The sequence below is a fragment of the Hyperolius riggenbachi genome, chromosome 2 (assembly GCF_040937935.1).
Source record: "Hyperolius riggenbachi isolate aHypRig1 chromosome 2, aHypRig1.pri, whole genome shotgun sequence".
NCBI lineage: Eukaryota > Metazoa > Chordata > Amphibia > Anura > Hyperoliidae > Hyperolius > Hyperolius riggenbachi.
The window spans coordinates 65,421,252-65,441,860 of record NC_090647.1 but is presented as its reverse complement, the minus strand read 5'-3'; the positions used below and the strand labels follow the sequence as shown (position 1 = coordinate 65,441,860).

At 45.3% G+C, this 20,609-nt stretch overlaps 1 protein-coding gene across 1 annotated transcript in view; it reads right to left on the bottom strand.

Moving 5' to 3' along the window:
* Positions 1–20,609, bottom strand: part of CEP126 (centrosomal protein 126) — a 105,741-nt gene that overhangs the window by 44,617 nt on the left and 40,515 nt on the right. Inside the window, exons 4-6 of the mRNA XM_068266853.1 lie at positions 9,736–9,881; positions 2,246–2,360; positions 683–872 (exon numbers count right to left, since the gene is read on the bottom strand). Of these exons, the coding sequence (XP_068122954.1) occupies positions 683–872; positions 2,246–2,360; positions 9,736–9,881 (451 nt within the window). The remainder of the gene's footprint in view (positions 1–682; positions 873–2,245; positions 2,361–9,735; positions 9,882–20,609) is intronic.

The following is a 20,609-nucleotide window of genomic DNA, read 5'->3' as shown; positions in this document are numbered from 1 at the left end:
GAGGGCGGGCAATGCATACACAATCTGGCAGAGGAGAGTAAGGCCCTGTTCAGACTATGTGCGTTCCTAGCCGTTTTTACAGAGCGCATACAGAAAGATTTTACGCATAAAAACAGCTACTAATGTTTTCTAATGGCCTCGTTCACATGTATTCGTATGAGACACATACGAATCTCATCCACATTGCTGCACGCAGTTTTGTGCATCACGCACAGAAACGGACGCATTGAAAGTCTATGAACGTGTATCAAAAACGCGTACTATTGCGTTTTAGCGTACGTTTCCCTCTGCGGTTCCCATATTTTTTTTTCCCGGGTCACGTGTGTATGCAAAACGCATTCGAACGCAAGAAAAACGCATGCGTTTTTCAACTTGCGTTTGTTTGAATTTATACGCGTTCTACAAACACATACGCTGACAGTCTGAACAGGGCCTAAGGGAGGAAATGACATCAGTATTGGCTTCAAGACACAGACACAGACAAAATGGAAAATCCTAAGTAGGATTTTCTCTTTTTTTTAACTATAGAAAAATCACTAAAAGCAAAATGTGGACAGTGCAATACATATGTTATGTAAGTAGAGCAAGTATTTATCTACTTATATATGTGCTGTGTTTTTTTCTGAGGTAGTATGGCTGACAGCCTGGTCCTCTTTAAAGGAACACATGAATGGAATCCTACCTGCAGGCTGCTAAGGTGCTGCTCCTCCAGGAGGCGCTGTGCTTCCTCTAGTTTGTGCTGGAAGTAAAGCTGGTCGCTATCAAACTTCTCCTGAAACACTCTGTCGAAAGATGATTTTGGAATGGACTGTTGTCTCTTAGGCCAGGCAGAGTTGCCTATCGATGACACACCAGACGACGTGTCCGAGGTCCTGGGGAAACACAGAAATTCAGCCCACTTTCATTTAAAGACTTTCCTTCTTGAAATCGTATAGAGAAGGTATAAAAGTTCATCTGATGTCGTGAACAAAAACAATGCAACTTCAAAGTACGAGGAGAATAACTAAAAATCATGTGGCCCCCAGCAAATCTTTAATGGGCCTCCCTATGTGCACATACCCCACCTCTGGGGTGACCCTCACAGCCAGGGGTCTGGTGTGTGTGGTCACAACAACACCTGCTTGGCAGAGGAGGCCCCTGTACTGGAGGATAGGAGGGTAAGATCTGCCCCCCCTCAAAAAATAAACTCAGAGCTCCTCTGAGGCTCCAAGGGCTGCCCATCTACAGTGAAGCTTTGATGTATAATGTTTTTATTCATAGTTAAGAGTTCGGAGTACTCCTTAAAGACATGTGCCATGATGAGATAAACATGTGTATGTACAGTGCTAAGCATACAAATAACTAGGTTGTATTCCTTTTTTTCTCTTTTTGTGCTTTAAAGAGTTAAATGTTCAGTTATGCAAGTGACTCCCCAGTCAGACCTCACTGTTAAGGAATTACAGCGACAAAACTCTCTCCTGCAGAGAACAGCTTCTGAGTGCAGGGGATAGATAAAAAAGGTCACAAATTCATATATTTTAGCTCCAGGACAATTAATGATTGTGTGAAAGACTGTGTCCTTCAGCTGAAACAATAAAAACGAAACCTACTTTTTAATCTTTTATACAGCAAATAAAACTGGGGTATTCTAGGAAAAAGTCATTTATTTAGGAGTAGGAGGATAGATTCAATTGTTTATCTTATCGGTTTATTTTCAGCTTACGTACCCGGAAACCACACCATGGAATCTAATTTGCTTTTCACATGTGATTGGAAAATCGCCATGACATGGTTTTTCTCTGTTGCTTCCCACCTAATCAAATTGGTCTAATCAGTTCACGCCTGACTCTGGTACTTCTACATTCACCTTTCTCTTCCTCCCCTTCCTCTGCTTCTCCCCCCCTCCCTTTTTTCCTTCATTTTCTTTCCATATTTTTCTGCATAGGGCTCATGTGGACCCCACCTTCCTCTATTGAGCCACTTTTCTGAGTTCTTGATACTTTAGTAAAAAAAATGTTGTTTTTCTTGCCAGAGTGCTTGTTTGTTATTTTTGGAGGATGCTTTTCTGTGTTTTTCTTTATTTTATTCTTCAAAGTACTTTTTTGGTATTATATTTTTGTTTATAATTGCAATCTCCCGGAAGAAAAAATTCTTCTGCGGGGTTGTACACTGCTTTGGGCTAGGGAGAGCCATCTCTCGGCTTCTCCCAGCACCCAAATAACCACTGCCAGAACCATACGTACGTCATAACAGGACATAGGCATACCTTGTACTGGAAGGGCTCCTGTGGTTGGATATGTAGTAGAAGGGGGAGGACAGGGGTGTCTGAATTTGGCTGAGGGCATCTTCAAGCTTTGGAGTCTTTCTATGAACCACGTATGCTGCAACATAAAGCACGCAATTATTATTCATTATATGCGGTCAACAGACTGATCAGTACTTTACAATGTCACAAACAATGAGATAAACAGAGAAATATGAATATTATGTAACCAGTAATGAAACGAGTGCTGAGATAGCCCCGCCCATGTCAGAAAATTAGCAGAGGAGAAACAGGAAGAACCAGCATCATATCTACAAAGCACCGGCTACCTCTAATTAGAATATATCATTGTACTGAATTAATTCTTCATTAATCAGTTACTTGGCGCAGATTCAAAGTTCTTGATTAACAACAAGCAAGAAACATTGTAAAGTACCGTCATTTACTTGGCAAACCTGGGCATATCCAGTGTCAATGGAAGCAATCCAGCCTCGATGCCTGATTAGGGCAAAACTGGTGTAGCTGCCAAGAGCATCAAATCAAAATTCTTCCTTCATTTAACAGCTAAATCCTGATTGGTTACTTTGGGCAACTGCTTCAGTTTTCTTTGCATCCGTCTTCACAGAATAACTACATCTGTTTAACAGCCTTGCAAGGCTTTAAAATAATATGGTTGCCATGGACACAATTCCACCGTTGTTCCCAGTGCTGTCCCGTCTCATAAACTGTGAAACTGGCAGAAATCTCCAACTGTTTTACTTGCCCAGAGACAGAACATGGTGGAGGAATTCTCCTATAACAAGCTTGAGGTAAAATGTTAATAGAATCTAGTATCATAGCAAGACTGCAGCAACAAAAGTACCCCTAGGTCAGAGGTTACCAGGGCAACAAAGTGGAATCCGATTAATTACTGTATATAACGTATTGAAAACTCCGCAACTATGCATGCAATAAAGCTGGTCTCAAGATACTAGTCTTAACTGAATCTTGTGCAGGTGTGATCTTGCCCAATTTCTCTCTGATAAAAAAATCAAAACTAACCAAACATGGCAAAGAAACGATACAATTCCACAGGGAATCGATGAGTTCCGGATTGGGAATACATTTAGTGTCTGATGCAGCACCTTGCTCCATTCAATCTCCGTCAGATTACAGCTGCCACCACTAGCACTAGCAGAGGCTTAAAGGCAACCCGAGGTGAGAAGAATATGGAGGCTGACATATTTATTTCTTTTTAAGCAATACCAGTTGCCTGGTTGCCCTGCTGGTCCTCTGCCTCTAATATTTTCAACCATAGACCCTGAACAAGCATGACAATATTGTCAGAACTGACAAGATTAGCTGCATGCTTGTTTCTGATGTAATTCAGTTCACTACTGCAGCCAAATAGATCAGCAGGAAGCAAGGCAACTAGTATTGTTTAAAAGGAAATAAATATGGCAGCCTCCATATCACTCTCACCTCAGGTTCACTTTAAAGGAAACCTGAGGTGAGAGACATATGGAGGCTGACATATTTATTTCCTTTAAACAATACCAGTTGCCTTGCTTCCTGCTGATCTTTCTGGCATCAGTGTCTGAATCACACTCCTGAAACAAGCATGGGGTTAATCCAGTTAGACTTCAGTCAAATATCTGATCTGCATGCTTGTGCAGGGTCTATAGCTAAATTAGAGGCAGAGGCAGGATCAGCAGGACAGCCAGGCATTGTGCATTGTTTAAATGGAAATAAATATGGCAGCCTCCATATGTCTCCCACCTCGAGTTAGCTTTAAAGCAATACCGAAGCCAGAAAAAAAAGTCAGCTACTCAATTATGTAGAGGGGAGGCTCTGCATCCTATAGAGGCTTCCCTGTCTTCTTTCAGTCTCCTCCTTCCAGCTCTGTCACCTCCGTTGCATGTATTCCACCAACTGGTCAAACGCCTTTGAGGACCCTCGGGAGGCTTCGGTAGCATGCAAAACGGGCAGCTCTGTACTGCGCGATGCAAGTAGAATGCGCGCATTAACAGTTGCAGTGAAGCATACCTTGTATGTACGGTATGCTTCACTGTATGTGTCGTACCGCACGTGCATGGAGATGCTGCTTTTGCAGGATTTGCAACGCAGTGCCCCAGTGTGAAAGTAGCCTTAGTCCACCAATGTATTTATCAATCTGATTAGCATTTGAGCTCATTCATTATATTGTATTCATAATATATAAATAATAAAAATGCATGAGTACTGATATCATAGCACACATGTGTCTCCTGCGCTGTAAGTCTCCACCACCATTCCTATTTGGATTTGGGTTTTAAAGTGACACTGAAGCAAAATAAAAAAAACAAAACCTTATGATATAATGAATTGGTTGTGTAATACGATTTCCTAATTTCAAACATGCCCGCTAGTAGGCCTTAGCCCTAAACATGCCAACCCCCCCATGCTGCTTGATATATTGTGAAGAGCATTGTGGCTATAACAACCAAGCCTTGCCAATCAGCAGCGAAGGGAGGAGCAGAGAGGCACAAATGTCACTCCTGCCACCCATGCGTCATTGCAGGAGCCTGGCTCGATGTTGTCAGACACCAGCCTAGTGTGATATTGTCACTGGAGCTTTCGAGACCTCACCGCTTAATGTATGTGTGTGTAGGGTGGGGGGCTAGAAAGGGGTTTGGGTTTGAGAGTCTGAGGCTGTAAAGTTTACAGCCTTGGATATGGGCTGGGGATATGCACGCCTGCAGGACTTCTCAAGAGCCGCCCCCACCCTATGGAACTCCCCTCCCCCCCCCCGACTCCCCCCTTCCTTCAACACCTTCAAGCAAGCCCTCAAAACACACCTCTTTAAGATGGCCAGCCCCCCCCCCCCCCCCCACACACACACACACCTTACCGCTCTTAGCTGAGCACCTATTCAGCAAGCCCTACTGAGTGTGTCTCTTCCCTTTAGATTGTAAGCCTTTGGCATGGGTCTCCTCTCAAACAACCCCCCGGCGTGTCCTTGATTCTTGCGACCCCACCAATGACACCCTTCATATGGACTGACTTTATCTGCCTGTATAACCTTGTGTTATGTTGTATGTTGGATAACCTTGTGCTACTTCTCTGTCTGCCACCCCTTGTAAATATTGTACGTATCCCTATTTATTGCCCAGCGCTGCGTAATATGTTGGTGCTTTATAATTACAACAAATAATAATAGTAAAGTAAAGGATACAGAAAGAAAACACACAGCGGTTGATCTACACATGCATTCCTGTTACTTGCTCCAAAAAGATGATGCAGGAAACAAGAATTGGGTGAGGCACGAGTAGTGAGGACACTCATACAGAGATCTGTGCCTCAGAATTTCATGACATAACGAAAACTAATTCTAATAATGAGAAGTTATAGAATTTCATCCTGTGCAGTTGAAAAGCAATGTGGTGCCGTTTCTGTGAGCGGAGACACACTTTAATACGGACCAATAACTCGGCTTTCAGCTTTGACTAGAGTGAGGAGACTCTGCAAGGGGCGGAGAGGATTTTTCTGTTGGCTCTGCTGTTGCTAATCAGCAAAACAGATAAACAAAGCAAGAAGCAAACCACACACTCATCAAAAGAAAGAAGACTTCCTTCAGATTAACAGTTGCAGCTCCCTACAAGACTCTCCATCTCACTGAGGAAAAAAAAAATCTTTTCAGCAGCTTGGGCATCAGATAAATTCTCCGGTCCCTTGCAGGGTCTCCCCATTCTACTCTGCTGATACCACATATCACTGCCTCAGCTGCACACTGTCGAGGGGGGTGGATAATAAGTAAATACCACATAAACTATATTTCCTCTGAACGAAACACTGCAACTAACAGAAGTAAGGTTTAGAATTCCTATAGCAGCAGATGAAGTGAAAAATCAAGAGGTAGGTCTGCTAGAAGTAGCTCTACAATGGCCCGTTTCCACTGTAGCCGGTGTGCCTCTTCGAGACGCCCCCCAGACCTTCCTGTGATGCACAATCACATCTGAATCCCTCTAGCACATTCATGTCAAACTCCGGCCCACGGGCCCAATCTGGCCCTCAGAGCCATTAAATTTGGCCCTCAAGTGGTTTTCCCACTTTACATTATGTTTGGCCCACTCTAGACCACCAGGGAAGCTATATTGGAGGTGAAGCCTTGGAACACCATGGAAGCCATGTGGGGGAGATGGGGGAAATAACTAAACACTAGGGAATTGTATAGAGAAGGGAGGACCATTAGACACCAGGGAAATGTATTGGGGTGGGAGACCACTAGACACCAGGGAAGTGTATAGGGGCTGAATGGGGCCAATAGACACCAGGGAACTTTATAAGGGAGGAAGCTGGCCAGTAGACATTGAGGTTGGCCCGCGACCAGGTCCCAGTGTACAGTTTCGGCCCACTTTGTATTTGAGCTTGACACCCCTGCTCTAGCATAACTATAACATTTTGCATGTGTTCACACCCTTTCCCTTGCCTCCCCTTGGTGACCCTCACAGCCTGGGGCCCATCTCACAAGGGTCATACAACAAGTGTAGCCATCATTGTCTTCACACCCATGTGTAGCCACAAAAACACCTGGTCTGAAGGATAGTCCCCTGTATGGGAGATGGGAAGGTTAGTATTTGCGGCCCCCCTCAGCTCTGCCCCCCCCCTGCAATTGAACTGTTCCCCTCTAGTTGCGCCCCCAACATGCTAACCTCTCAGTATTCCCCCACATCATTTCAATATGACCCAGGGGAGGGCTGCAAATGTTGCCATCTAATAGCAAAACAATTTTTAAAGAATCTAGTCCAGATTTACTGGATCATGTATGATCTCTCCACAGGGGTTACCTGGAGGTCTTTTGAGATTCCTTAGTAAATGTGGCCCAGACTCTCTCCAGGTGGAAGATACTGGGTTTCAGTTCCCATCAGGCCTTTCTATAGGCTGGGTGTTTTAAGCCTGTCCCACAATCCAGGAACATGCTGGAAGTTCAATCAGCACCACCTCAGAAAAGTACCCAAAATCCAAGTAGGTGTGTCTACATGACTGTGGCAGGGCAGTAGGATTAATGTGTAAAGGCTCATAAAGGCTCATACACACATCCAACATAATGCACAACCAAACGCACAACATGACCAACCGCACAACAAGTTCTTTACACGACAAGTACATACACACACCCCAACCAACGAAACAACTAACTTAAATACTATGCAGGCAAGCTAAACGACAAACTGTACAACATGTCTGCATTCAAAGACAACAAAGTTGTTCAAAAGACTTTTACACACGTTTCAACTTGCATGATAGTTGGGCAGGTTGATCCACCGGTTGGATCTGGCAAACAACCTGTTATCAGTTGGTTGTCTTGTTGTTTGCCAGCTGTACACACTTCCAACTATCTTCCAACAGATTAAGTTTAGATGATAGTTGGGCAGATTGTTTGGAAGTGCGTAGGAGCCTTAAGCTCCATACACACGCTCAACAGCGGTCTTTTATGCAGCACAATTATCAAACAACTTCTGTTGTGAAACCAAAAAAAGTCTCTTGCTATTGTTCAAACGACTGATAAGGCGTGAATGCAACTGTTGGATTGACGTCTTATCAGTTGTTTGAACAATAGCAAGAGACTTTTTTTGGTTTCACAACAGAAGTTGTTTGATAATTGTGCTGCATAAAAGACCGCTGTTGAGCGTGTGTATGGGGCTGTAACGAGAGCCCATAAGGTGGGCTCAAAAAATGAAAAAAAAAAAAGTAGGCTACCTGATCTGCGGGGCTCAACGGATCAGGTGGCCGCAAAAACCGCCGCTCCCGTTGGCCGCAATGGCCCATTTTCACTTAGGTCACAACGCTGCGCTGAGAGACTGTGTGTCTCTCATAGCGTGCAGGGAGGTGGGGGAGCGTCAGGGGGCGTCGCCGGGGAGAGAGCTGCCCAATGGCAACTCAGGAAACCCTGCAGGAACACCCCTGGCGGGCGTTGTGAACAGGGAATTCCTCTCCCCTGTGTTTACCTCTTAGTAAGCGACAAATATTGTCGCTAATGTCGGGGGGCTGTAGTGTGGCTAGGGGGTGGGTTCAGAAAGCGGTTGGGGGACACAGAGCCATGTCATTAGGCAAAGAACATGCCTCTGGGTCCCATCTGCTCCCCGGAAGATCCACCTCGGGCTCTCTTTAGGAAATTAGTTCTAAAGGTACTTACACACACATACACACAATGGCAATCCCTAGGCTGACAGTTAAAAGCCCAGAGCTGTACAGACTGTATAGACAGGCTGTAGCCTTGCAACGCATTCTGTTGCTATGGAGAGGGGGAGGATGGACAGCTGTGCAGAGCACCACGTGGTGGCTTCTGGCAGCGGTGGGTAAGGAGAAAAATGTGCTTGCAAAAGGAGATTTAGCACTCTGCATCTTTTGGTGACGCATCAGGACGGCTGTACACTTTCTAGATTCTCAACAGGTCTGGCCCTGACTGCCCACCTCTGGTGAATTTAGCTTACCGTATGCACGAGGCTTAGGTAGTGAAAGTCCTAAAAAAATGACAAAATGATGTATGTAGGTTTCGCACAAACCAGAATTTACAGGGGCTGAACCCACATTTTACAGAGCTTAAAGGAAATGTCCAAGCAAAATAAAAAAATGAGTTTCACTTACCTGGGGCTTCTCCCAGCCCCATGCAGCCATCCTGTGCCCTCGTAGTCACTCACTGCTGCTCCAGTCCCCCGCTGGCAGCTTGGCGACCTCGGAGGTCGGCGGGACGCATTGCGTACATTTTTACGCATTCCCGCTAGTGCAGGAACATTAACACATACATTTTTACGCATTACTGGTTCATTGCGTAAAAATTTACGCATTGAACCAGTAACGCGTAAAAATGCATGTGTTAATGTTCCTGCACTAGCGGGAATGCGTAAAAATGTACGCAATGCGTCCCGCCGACCTCCGAGGTCGCCAAGCTGCCAGCGGGGGACTGGAGCAGCAGTGAGTGACTACGAGGGCACAGGATGGCTGCATGGGGCTGGGAGAATCCCCAGGTAAGTGAAACTCATTTTTTTATTTTGCTTGAACCTTCCCTTTAAAGTGTGCCAGAGCTGGTATAAAGCTGAAGTTTTATACATACCTGGGGCTTCCTCCAGCCCCATATGCACGGATCGCTCCAGTGGCTGAAGGAGAGATAAGCAAAGAGCGCAGTTACGGGACCCAGTACCGAAGCAGGAGAAGGCTGAGGATGGCGGCGTGGTAGTGATCCATGCGTATGGGGCTGGATGAAGCCCGAGGTATGTATAAAATATTACCTTTATACCAGCTCTGGTACACTTTAATGAGAACTAAGAGCAGTTAGTTCATCATCAGCTCCCAATTCTGATTAGCACCCCTAGCAAAATTGTCGCTCATCGCCCACAAATTTAGTTTCCCGAGGAACATAAATTTGCTGTTTTCTTGGAGTCTATGATTATTGTAAACTGTAGAGTGGAGAGAATGTGTCTCGGCTATATCAATAAAACGCACCAATCTTTTGTGTCTATTTTCCAATCACTCACCGGTTCTCCTCCGCTGAGACGGGGGTAAGTGGGCCCTCTGGAACTTCTCAGTGGCTTCTTGAAGCTTAATCTTTCTCTGCTGCAAAACTTCTTCTCGGAACTTCTGCTCCCTCAGCTCTTCTTCTCTGCGCTTCTCCTCCAAAGCCCTACGAGAGAGACATAGCGCCATCATGTACCATGGCTCTGTACAAACACAGGTGTACAACACGGAGGTACAGCAACAGTAATACAAGCGGAGTCTAACAAAACATACAGCAATAACAATAAACAGGCAAGAGGAACCTACCCTTAGGTGCTTACGATCTAAAAATACGACAGTAAATCCATAACATTAACATTTCAACACACCTGAACTAAAGAACCTGTGAGACATTTAGGACTAAAATTAAGATACTTATCTCAGGAGAGCCAGGGCCGGTTCAAGCTACAATGGGGCCCTGGGGCAGAATTAAGCTGGGGGGCCCCCTGCCCAACATATTCATCCCTTGTAATTCTTATTATTGCATAATGACTGGACGTAGAGAAGAGGCAGACAGCTGGGAAAGGCGAGCTGCTATTCTGACAATTTGGTGCACACATGGGGCCCTGGGGCAATTGCCCCCTTTGCCTCTATGGTAGCGCCGGCCCTGAGGAGAGCTTTCCTTGGCCCCCTCCGTTCTAGCAATGGGACCCCCCAAGTTCGCGGCTGCATTCCCTTCCCATACAAGGACAAGCGCGGCTGCATTGCACAGGGCAGCCCATGCCTGCACAGTAACCCAGAGCCACTGCTCGGGCTTGGTGGAAAAGGACGAGCCTGTTCAGCTCCATGTAAGTGCACTTGCACAAACCGTCTGTGCCTGCGCACTACGGCCGAGCTCTGCTGACAAGCTCTTGTCAATGTGGTTGTGGAGGTCTCAGTACTGGAATGGCAAGTAGGAGGGTGAGCCTAATTCGGCACTTTTTTTCAGTCAGGTTCTTTTTAAACAATACCAGTTGCCTGGCAGTCCTGCTGATCTCTTGTGCTTCAGTAGTGGCTGAATCACACACTTGAAACAAGCATGCAGCCAGACTTCAGTCATAAACATCTGATCTGCAAGCTTGTTCAATGGCTAAAAGTATTAGAGGACGAGGATCAGCAGGACCGCCAGGCAATTTGAATTGTTTACAAGGAAATAAATGTCAGCCTCCATATCTCTCTCAGATCAGGAGTGCTTTAAAAGTAACTCCAACCTGCAGTAATAAAGACGTAATGTAACTGTGAAAGACATTAGGCCAGATAAAGCACACCACAGCCAAGAGCAAAGAGGACTATGTAGATAAACAAAAAGCTAACCATGTATCAGTCCCTACAGAGAGAATATAAAATGGCCCCATACCTGGAAAACCTCCAAAACTGCATATTCGAGCTGTACAAAAAAATGACACCTATTTACCCGGGGCTTCCTCCAGCCCTCCATCCACTCACAGCCGCTGGCTCCCGGTCCCCGATTGCGCCTGCACTGTACACTCCACACCATGTGCAAGTGATCAACATGCGCAGTAGAGAACGACCTGGCGAGCCTCTGCACCGTTGGTGACCGGGAGCCAGTGGCTTAGAGTGGACCTGCGGTGCGGGACATAGTGGCGGCTAGGGGCTGAAGCAAGCCCCAGGTAAGTAGGGGTCATTTTTTTGCCAGCTCGGATATTACCTTTAGGAGAGGCAAATTCCGAGTGTCTACAGACTGAGTGCTCACAAACTGGAAATCGGGTCTGGGAGACAGAATGATGTACAAACCCAGAGAGGAGAGACTATGGCAACACTTAGAGCAGAAGACCCTCAGGGCTCGTTTCCACTATAGCAAATCCGCATGCGGGCACTGCATGCGGATTCGCATACTCAATGTTAGTGGATGGGGCTGTTTCCACGTGTGCGGCGGCGTTTTTCGGTGCGGGAAAAATCTACACGACAGGGTCGTCAGATTTCGCGTGCGGCAGGAATGCGGGCGAATCGCCGCTAATGCATTCAATAAGGAAATCGCATGCGGCTTTGTCATGCGGATTTCCCCGCGATTTCGCATGCGATTTCGCATGAAAGGCAATGGAACGTTACACAGGCAGTGACATGGTTAAATTCGCCTGGCTCCTTGCCATGCGAAATCGCATGCGAAATCGCGGGTAAATCCGCATGGGGAAACGCAGCCGCATGCGATTTCTTCAGCGGTGGAATCCAGGCGATTCCGCACCGCTACAGTGGAAACGAGCCCTCAAGGACAAAAACACTTACGGCTGCACTGCCCCAGATATATTGCAACCAGGGAAACCATCTTTCAGAAATTGATGGAACTATTTTCAGACTTTCACACAATAGAGAATAAGAGAAAACTCTACATTCTACTAGGAGAGGAAAAATCCACAGTGACAATCGCTGCACACTATGTCACAGCATGCCATTGACTGAGAAGAGGAATCCATAGTGACAATCGCTGCACACTATGTCACAGCATGCCCACAGACTCAGAAGAGGAATCCACAGTAACAATCGCTGCACACTATGTCACAGCATGCCCACAGACTGAGAAGAGGAATCCATAGTGACAATCACTGCACACTATGTCACAGCATGCCCACAGACTGAGAAGAGGAATCCATAGTGATAATCGCTGCACACTATGTCACAGCATGCCATTGACTGAGAAGAAGAATCCACAGTGACAATCGCTGCACACTATGCCACAGCAGAGAGGAGCATAAATGAACTGTAAACCTAAAAATGTCCACAAACTGCTAACCCATTGTACCCCCTCCTCACTCCCTTCCGTGTTACCCATTTCCCCCTTTTTTGGCAATGCCTGTACGAATCTTGGTAATGCCAATAAAGCTATCTTTGATTTGATATTACCGCTGCAGGAAGAAGCTGTTGTGGACACCAGGAAGATACACACTTCGCTCAGCGGTAAATACCTTGTAAAATACAAAGCCATAAATAAAGCACCGAGTTAGCTCAGCTTGACAGAGATGTCTCAAGGGCTACATTCCAGCTCAGAAAGTTCAGCATAAAAATCTGGTATTGCTGCAGTCGGCGGTGCTGTCACAGCTTCGGATACACAGAGATGCAGCTTCATACCTTTACAGCCCAGCTAAGCAGATGTGGACAGGCAGCCTCCAGCACGGCGCAGGTCTCGCCTCGTCTGCATGTTCGCACTCGGCGGTGGAAATGTCAGGCAGAAGACAGATGGGACAATTATTATCCTGACTCATACAAGTTATGTATAGCGCGCGCTGGATCTATGGATTTCCGAAGAAGACACGTGTTCCCGAATACGTAGATAAATGCAATTAGCGAGGAGGTGCCAGGGGAGGTGGATGTACTGAGAAGGAATTTCACACCAATGTCCAAAATTACCAATAGATGAGATTGATAGGGTAAACAGAGGCACCGGTAGAGATTAAAATAAATTAAAAAGCATAAAATGGGGTGAAGTAGTGGTGGACTTTCCTCCCCACAAAAGACTCGAAAGGTCGGAGTCAAATCAAGAACAATCATTTATTTCATACTCAAGCATTGATGCAACGCGTTTCGTGGGTCTGTCACCCGCTTCATCAGGCAAAGTACTAAAACAGGGGTCTCAAACTCAATTTACCTGGGGGCCGCAGGAGGCAAAGTCGGGATGAGGCTGGGCCGCCTAAGGAATTTCACAATCGCGGCGCATCGCCGCCTCTGCCCGCCCCTCTCACTCTTCCTTCACAGAGACGGGCGGGGAGAGGCGGCGATCCGTGCGGCGATTGACGTCAGGAGGGGCAGAGCTGAAGCTGAAAGCTCTGCCCCTTCCAGGAAATGCCGGCGGATTGCCCCCCGGCGATTTGGGGGTTCTGCAGCCCTCGTTTAGCGGCGGGGATGCGGCGGATTACTTGGGAGCACTGAAGTGAACTATAAGGAAGCTTTTGCCGGCGAGTGCCACAAAATATTGTATCCAGGGCCGCAAATGGCCCGCGGGCCGCGAGTTTGAGACCCCTGTACTAAAAGGAGCAGGCTTTGTTCTGTCAGTACTCTGTCTCTAGTGGGCTCTCGACTGTTATCCCCTTTCTTGTGTGCACAAATAGATTAGAGCTTGAGGTACTCATAATTAAATTAAAGAGGAACGTTGACCAAGGATTGAACTTAATCCCAATCAGTAGCTGATAGCCCCTTTCCCACAAGAAATCTTTACCTCTTCTCAAATAGATCATCACGGGGGTCTGTATGGCTGATATTGTGGTGAAGCCCCTCCCACAGTGTGATGTCATGACCATGGTCCTGACATTTTGCTGTCTGTGAACCTCATGGCATTGTGCGAAATAACAGCTTTTTCCAACTGCCAAGCAACTAGTATCTCCCTCTGTGCCTAGAACTCTCAGTGATGAACATTCCGTACAGATCACTTTGCAGACCTAAAGATGTCACCACCAGTGATACATTTCAGAATGTGAATCAGGGAGAGGAAAGATTTTACAATGGGCAAACACTGACTAAATAATCTATAAATAAACATTGTAAACAATAAGCAATTGTATTATTTATGTTATTTTCACTACAGTTCCTTTTTAAAGGGAAAGCACAGTAAATAATTCTGCAGTTGAAGATCCCGTATGGAAAATAAGAGGGGATACAAAAGGTAAAGCATCCTTTCAAAATTTGACTCTTTCAAATCTTGTAGTGTTGCTCTTTAGAAGGTGCTCCTGTAATGATGCCAGTGATTGAAGTGCCCACAATAAAAGTGGTCACACATCTGGCTATTTTGTGGGCTGATCAACCCTCTGACACAAAAATAAGTGCCACAACATGTGCGCGCAATCAATGTTTTGATCAATTTCTGGCTGTGATGGGTCGAAAGGATCAACTGAACTAGAAAATATTTGTCGCAAGTGCTTAATCAGGTTTAAACGAGTGCGCGTCAGTAACAGCGTTCAATATCAGAATTGCCAGACAACTGGTATTGTTTAAAGTACATGGGACTCGTTTAAAAAAAAAAAAGAAAAAAGAAGAAGAAACCAGATACTTACCTAAGAAGAGGGAAGGCTCTGGGTCCTAATGAGCCTTCCCTCTCCTCTCCCAGTGCACTTGGTGCAGTGCTGGCTCCCCTGTTTAAATCCCCTGCTGCAGGGGACTTCGGAAGTCTTCAGGAGCACAAGTCCTCCCGAAGACAGGCGGCTCCATACTGCGCACGCGTGAGTGCATGAGAGAGAGGGCGCTAGCACATGCGCAGTATTGTCAGAATCCTAGTGGTTTATTTATGCAGGAAAAGCTGTCATATGTGTATGTTTTCAGTTTTAATGTTCTATGCAAAATGTCATTGTAAACTGTAAAGTTAGAGTACTTCTTTAAAATATTGCTCCGAGACATCTCAGCATAATCCAGACAGTGAAACTCATAATTAGATTATTTTAGTTTAGAAGCTAAAACATTTTTGTTTATATTAGAAGCATCTTTCAAATGTCAAGGTTATAGATAAGCGGACTGTGACCCTTACTGCAGCATATATATATATATATATATATATATATATATATATATATATATATATATATATATATATATATATTTGCTCAGTTAGTACATATAAATATTAACAATCAATACAGTCCTTCTAAAGAAAGAAATGATTATTGTTAAAGCCTATAATAACATACAGCCCTGGTGTCCATCATGAGATTATGTCAGAACCTGGGATTTAGGGAAATTCCAGATTAGGCCGCCGTATTGCATCCAATCACTATAAAAGTAGGAGCTGAAAGCTCATAGTTTGCACTAGCCTACCAATCTCCTGAGAAGACACACAAGGCAGAAGCTACCTTCCCACACGTGGTTCTAGATGCTGAAGAGATGACAGAGAAGGGGTAATATGCTTAATATTCTGGTGATTTTTGTATTGGTCTGCTCTCACTAGGTTGATTACGGTACATGTTCTTCAACCTTCATCTGTCACCTTCAGCCTTCATCTGTCATCATCTTGAGGATATCCCCTGTGAATAGTTCAATTAAGGGCTGGTTAATTTCCTACTGTGTGTTGTCTACTAACTATGCATAAAGACCCTGAAATCTATCAGCAGTAATTGAATGAAGTTTGATAATAAAGTCAATTTTATGTGTGACTGAGAGGCATTGTTTTTCTTACTTAGGGATTTTATATTATTGTTTTTCTTACTTAGGGACTTTATATTAACACACCAGTAGCATTGTTCCTTGTTCTATCCCCCCCAAATCCTTTTCACCAGTCCAAAGTTTTGGTGCAGTATCAAGAAGGTGGAGGGTGATTTGTAATGTCGGAGTCATGGAGGAGGGTGTGTGGCCCGCACAGCCCTTGAGGTCAGCACTGTCCATGGCACAGACATGCCTGAACCTGGGGTTGGAGCCGCAGGTGAAAAATCTTTATATTAGCGTGACTGAATATATATTGTAGCGCGACTGAATATGGCATAACACGAGGTATGCTTTCCAGTACCGGGCGACGTGTGTGTTTAGGCTGGGTTCACACATAAACGGGTGTCCAGTCCTGTCCTTTCAGTTGGCATCAGATTTGCATGAGTTTTCTATGGCTTGGTTCACACATAAAAGGTATACATTTCCGGTCCTGTCAGTTTTTTTCAGTTTTGTATGTGTTTCTATGGGTGTGTCAACACAGAAAAGGTGTAAAGTTCCACTCCTGTCAGGTGACACTGAAAGAAAACAGATGCAAAACTGACAAGACAGGACTTGACTGGGCCGGAAATATACAGATTTGTGTGTGAACCCAGCCTTAGAGAATTGCTAGGAAGCATGCTGTTGATGAACTGTATGTTTTACAATGTGCATTGCATCATGCCTATAAAGCATGATAAGACGTTTCCCCTCTGTTGAGTAGCAATCTTGTTTTTATAGGGTACATAACGAGAAACCCCAATGTGAAACTAGCCTTACTTGCCAAAAAAGGTATGCATGATTAGTAGACTGTCTGTGCAGCGCACAACCCTACTCAGACATGACAGGTAAGACATGAAACACACAAGTCTGCATAAAATGTTGCTCCTGTTCACACTTCAGTTTTCATTAATAAAACTGATTCAGCTTCCCAGTAATGGAGAGTCACAACCTACTCAATATCATCTGTGTAAAGAGGGATTAAACTCCCCAAATTAAAATTTTAGTTCCTATTCTTAGGTACATAAAGTTCATTTTGAATCGTTTGCACTTATTCAGTGCAAGGACAACTGATTTTCAAAGTAATGCCCATGTTTTCCTTTGGCACAGTTCAAACTATACGTGTTTTAACTGAAAGAGTTTTCAGAATGCACTGCTATTGAGAAGATTAAAAAACGCATACCAACTGATTAAGGGTAAGAGGAACTGTCGCGAAAATCTTAAAATTTAAAACACATACAAATAAGATGTACATTTCTTCCAGAGTAAAATGAGCCATAAATGATTTTTGTTTGTAATCACGTGACCGCCGCTTGGACCGCATCGTGGGAGGAGCTGAGGGCCAGACGAAGAAGACGTCAGACAGGTAAGATTGACCCCCCCCCCCCCACACACACACTGCACAGGTAACTGGGAGATATCCCGGTTCCGGATTTGAGCAGCTCTGTTTATAAAGACATTCCCTAAAAAAAGATTTATGCAATGATGCTGGCCAGCCTTCCTGCTCACCGTACACTTTTTTTTGGCACTTGGACAGAGCAACTGCCATTCACTAAGTGCTTTTAAAAATAAAGAAAACCCTGAAACCCCCCCATGAGAAGATGGGCTAGTCTAAAATCTGTCGGTAATGTCAGATTTCTACTACTTACTGTAAGTGACAGCAACATGGGAGAAAAGTAATTTATGGCTCATTTTACTCTGGGAAAAATGTACTTCTTATTTGTAAGTGTTTTAAATTTTGATTTTCACGACAGTTCCTCTTTAACTTCCACTGCGTTTAATTGATGCAGGATTTTTGTACCTAAAGAGGTACCATTTTTTAAAGCCTTCTTTATATTGTAAGCATTTTTGTGGACTGCTTGCAAGTTATGATCTTGCACTGTCTGCAAGCAGGCGTACAATATAAAAAAAGCAACATTTTTTTTTCATTAATCTTTTTTTTTTTTTTACTTTAATGTTTGCTGCTGTGGGCAATAGTGCTGTCCATAGCTTTTTTTTTCTTTTAATATTGGACACAACACAGATGTTTGTAAAATATGAATTTGCCGTCTGATGTCATGACGCTGCGTAGGCCCGACACCAGGGGGCGCTGCAAATAGTTTCAACTTCCATGCAAATTGTATACAGTTTGAAACTGGACCAATCAGATTTACTTAGTGTTGAAACAGACTGGTCCAACTGCAAACTGCATATCATTTCATGAAATCTGCATGCACATTGACCATCTCTGTTCAGTAATAGTTCTGGATCTCCACTAGCCACAAGCGAGTCCAAACCTGGTGATCTCTGTAAGGGCTGGTTCATACTGCAGGAGCTTTTTTTAGCAGTAGCGATTTTGAAAAGCTCTTGCTAATGCAATGCTATGTGGGTTTTTTTATGAAATCACATTGCTCAAGTGAGGACACACACATTAGCATTACATTAGCAAGAGCTTTTAAAATTGGGGTGGGGAGGGCGATTGTACGGTCTACTGTATTGAATTTTATGTTCTGTTTGAAAAAAATTTCCAATAAAACTTATTTGAAAAAAAATAAATCACAAGTGCTTAGAAAAAGCTCTTGCAGTGTGAACCTGCCTTAACTAGGTAGATTAATTCATTCATCTTTGTCAAATGCTACATAAACTTAAAGAGAGTCTGAAGCCAATTTAAAAACTTGTTTTTACCTGTTATTTAGGTTAAGGAATATGCCCAGTGCTAAAACGCTGCATTCCCGCGGCAGAACATGGGTTTTATACCCCCCAAATCCTGGTGGCAAAAATCCACGACTTTCAAAGTCGTGGATTTTGCTGCTGCCCTGGGAGGCAGAGCTTAGCGCTGTAGCTCTGCCTCCATTAGCGTCAATCCTCCGCTGATCGCCGCCTCTCCCCGCCCCTCTAAGTGAAAGAACACAGAGGGGCGGGGATAGGCGGCAATCAGCCGGAATTGACGTGGGTAGAGGCAGAGCTACAGCAGAAAGCTCTGCCTCTACCAGGAAGTGCTCCCCGGTTTTTGCCCTGGAGATTTAGAGGGTATAAAACCCTCGTTCTGCCGCGGGAATGCAGCATTTTAGCACTGGCCATACTCCTTAATCTAAATAACAGGTAAAAACAAGTTTTTAAATTGGCTTCAGACTCTCTTTAAAAAGAACCCGAGGTGGGTTTTAGAGAGGCTGGGTCTGCATATAATGGCCAGCCTCTTACTATAAAGTTCTCCTCCAAGCCCCCCCCCCCCGCGTTCTGCTGTGCCCCCAATACATAATTGCCGTGCTAGCAACACACAGTGTGTCGCTACCAAGCTGTTTACATGTAAACTGTCACTCTCCGCCGCCCCCCCACCTTCTCTATAGCGCTCCTCCCTGCCTGCATCCCTTCCCTCCAAACCAGCGGGGAGGAAAGGAACGCGGGCAGGGAGTGGCGACCTAGAGGAGGCGGGGGAGCGCCGAGAGTGATAGGGCACATGTAAACAGCCGGCTGGCGACACGCTGTGTGTCACTAGCACGGCGGTTTTATTTTGGGGGCCCAGCAGAGCACGGGGGGGGGGGGGGGGGGCCTGGGGGAGAACTTTATAGTAAAAGAGGCTGGGCATTATATGCAGACCCAGCCTCTGTGTGCTAATAGGATTTGTATAACCCACCTGGGTTTAAAGGGAACCAGAAGTGAGAGGAATATGGAGGCTGCCGTCTTCATTCCTTTGGAAACAATGCCAGTTGCATGACTTCTGGGCTGATGCTCTAATGGCCCATACTCACGAGGGACTTTTGTCGCCTTAACACGCGGCGCGCGCGTGTTGCGGCGACAGGTCGCCCGTGAGTATGGGCCGCGCGCACCCCGAACTGTCGCCCGGAAACGGGCGCGCAACCCGAACTGTCGCCCGTCGCTGATGTCGCCAGGCGATTGAAATGTTCAATCGCCTGGCGACAGTCGCCGCCGCAACTCCGCCGCAGCTGTCGCTAGTCCGCGTGACTAGCGACAGCAACCTCCATTGGGATACGCATAGCTTCCGGCGGGGGGAGGAGGAACGTCGGCGACAGCTTCCGTCGCGGCCGCTGGTCCCTCTTCCGCGTGTGTACGCAGAGGGACGTGGCGACGAGCTGTCGCCGGCCTGTTGCCCACACGCTTACGTGTGCTGGCGACAGGCTACTTTTGCTGCCCGTGAGTATGGGCCATTACAAGTCACTGGCCCAGAATGAGCCTGATGGTCACATGCTGTGACTCTAGTGTGAACTTAATAAGAACTAAGGCCAAAAGCTCAGCATGACAGCCAAGCAACTGGCATTATTTTGCAAACAAACCAAAATGTTGTACAGGTAAATTGAATGCCACATGCTGTCCACGAGGACAGGACCTAATAGTACAATGTTGTGGTTCAGATCTACCACATATCAATAAAACTAACTTTACTTGTCTACTTTATTATTATTGTCTACTACTTTATTTGTCAATGTTAAAAACATTAGTGATCATTGGTCATAGGAACACCCAATCCCCAGTTATAAGTATCCAGGTGCAGAAAAGACGTCAACTTCAGTTAGACAAGTGGGGATCTTTGCTTATCCTCCCTACCTGAGAATTAGTGGGGTGTAGCTATCCCAGCTTGTGCTGACAATCGCAAGATCAAAGAACACCTACAGGTATAGGGTGTAGCTGAACACAGTAGCACAGTATGTGGGCAGTCACTGAATCTGCAACTCATTAGGTACTGATAAGTACACCATGCGATGACTTGCCTCTGTAGCTTGCGATGCTAGCATACAGTATATATATACTGGTTGTAGAAACCTCA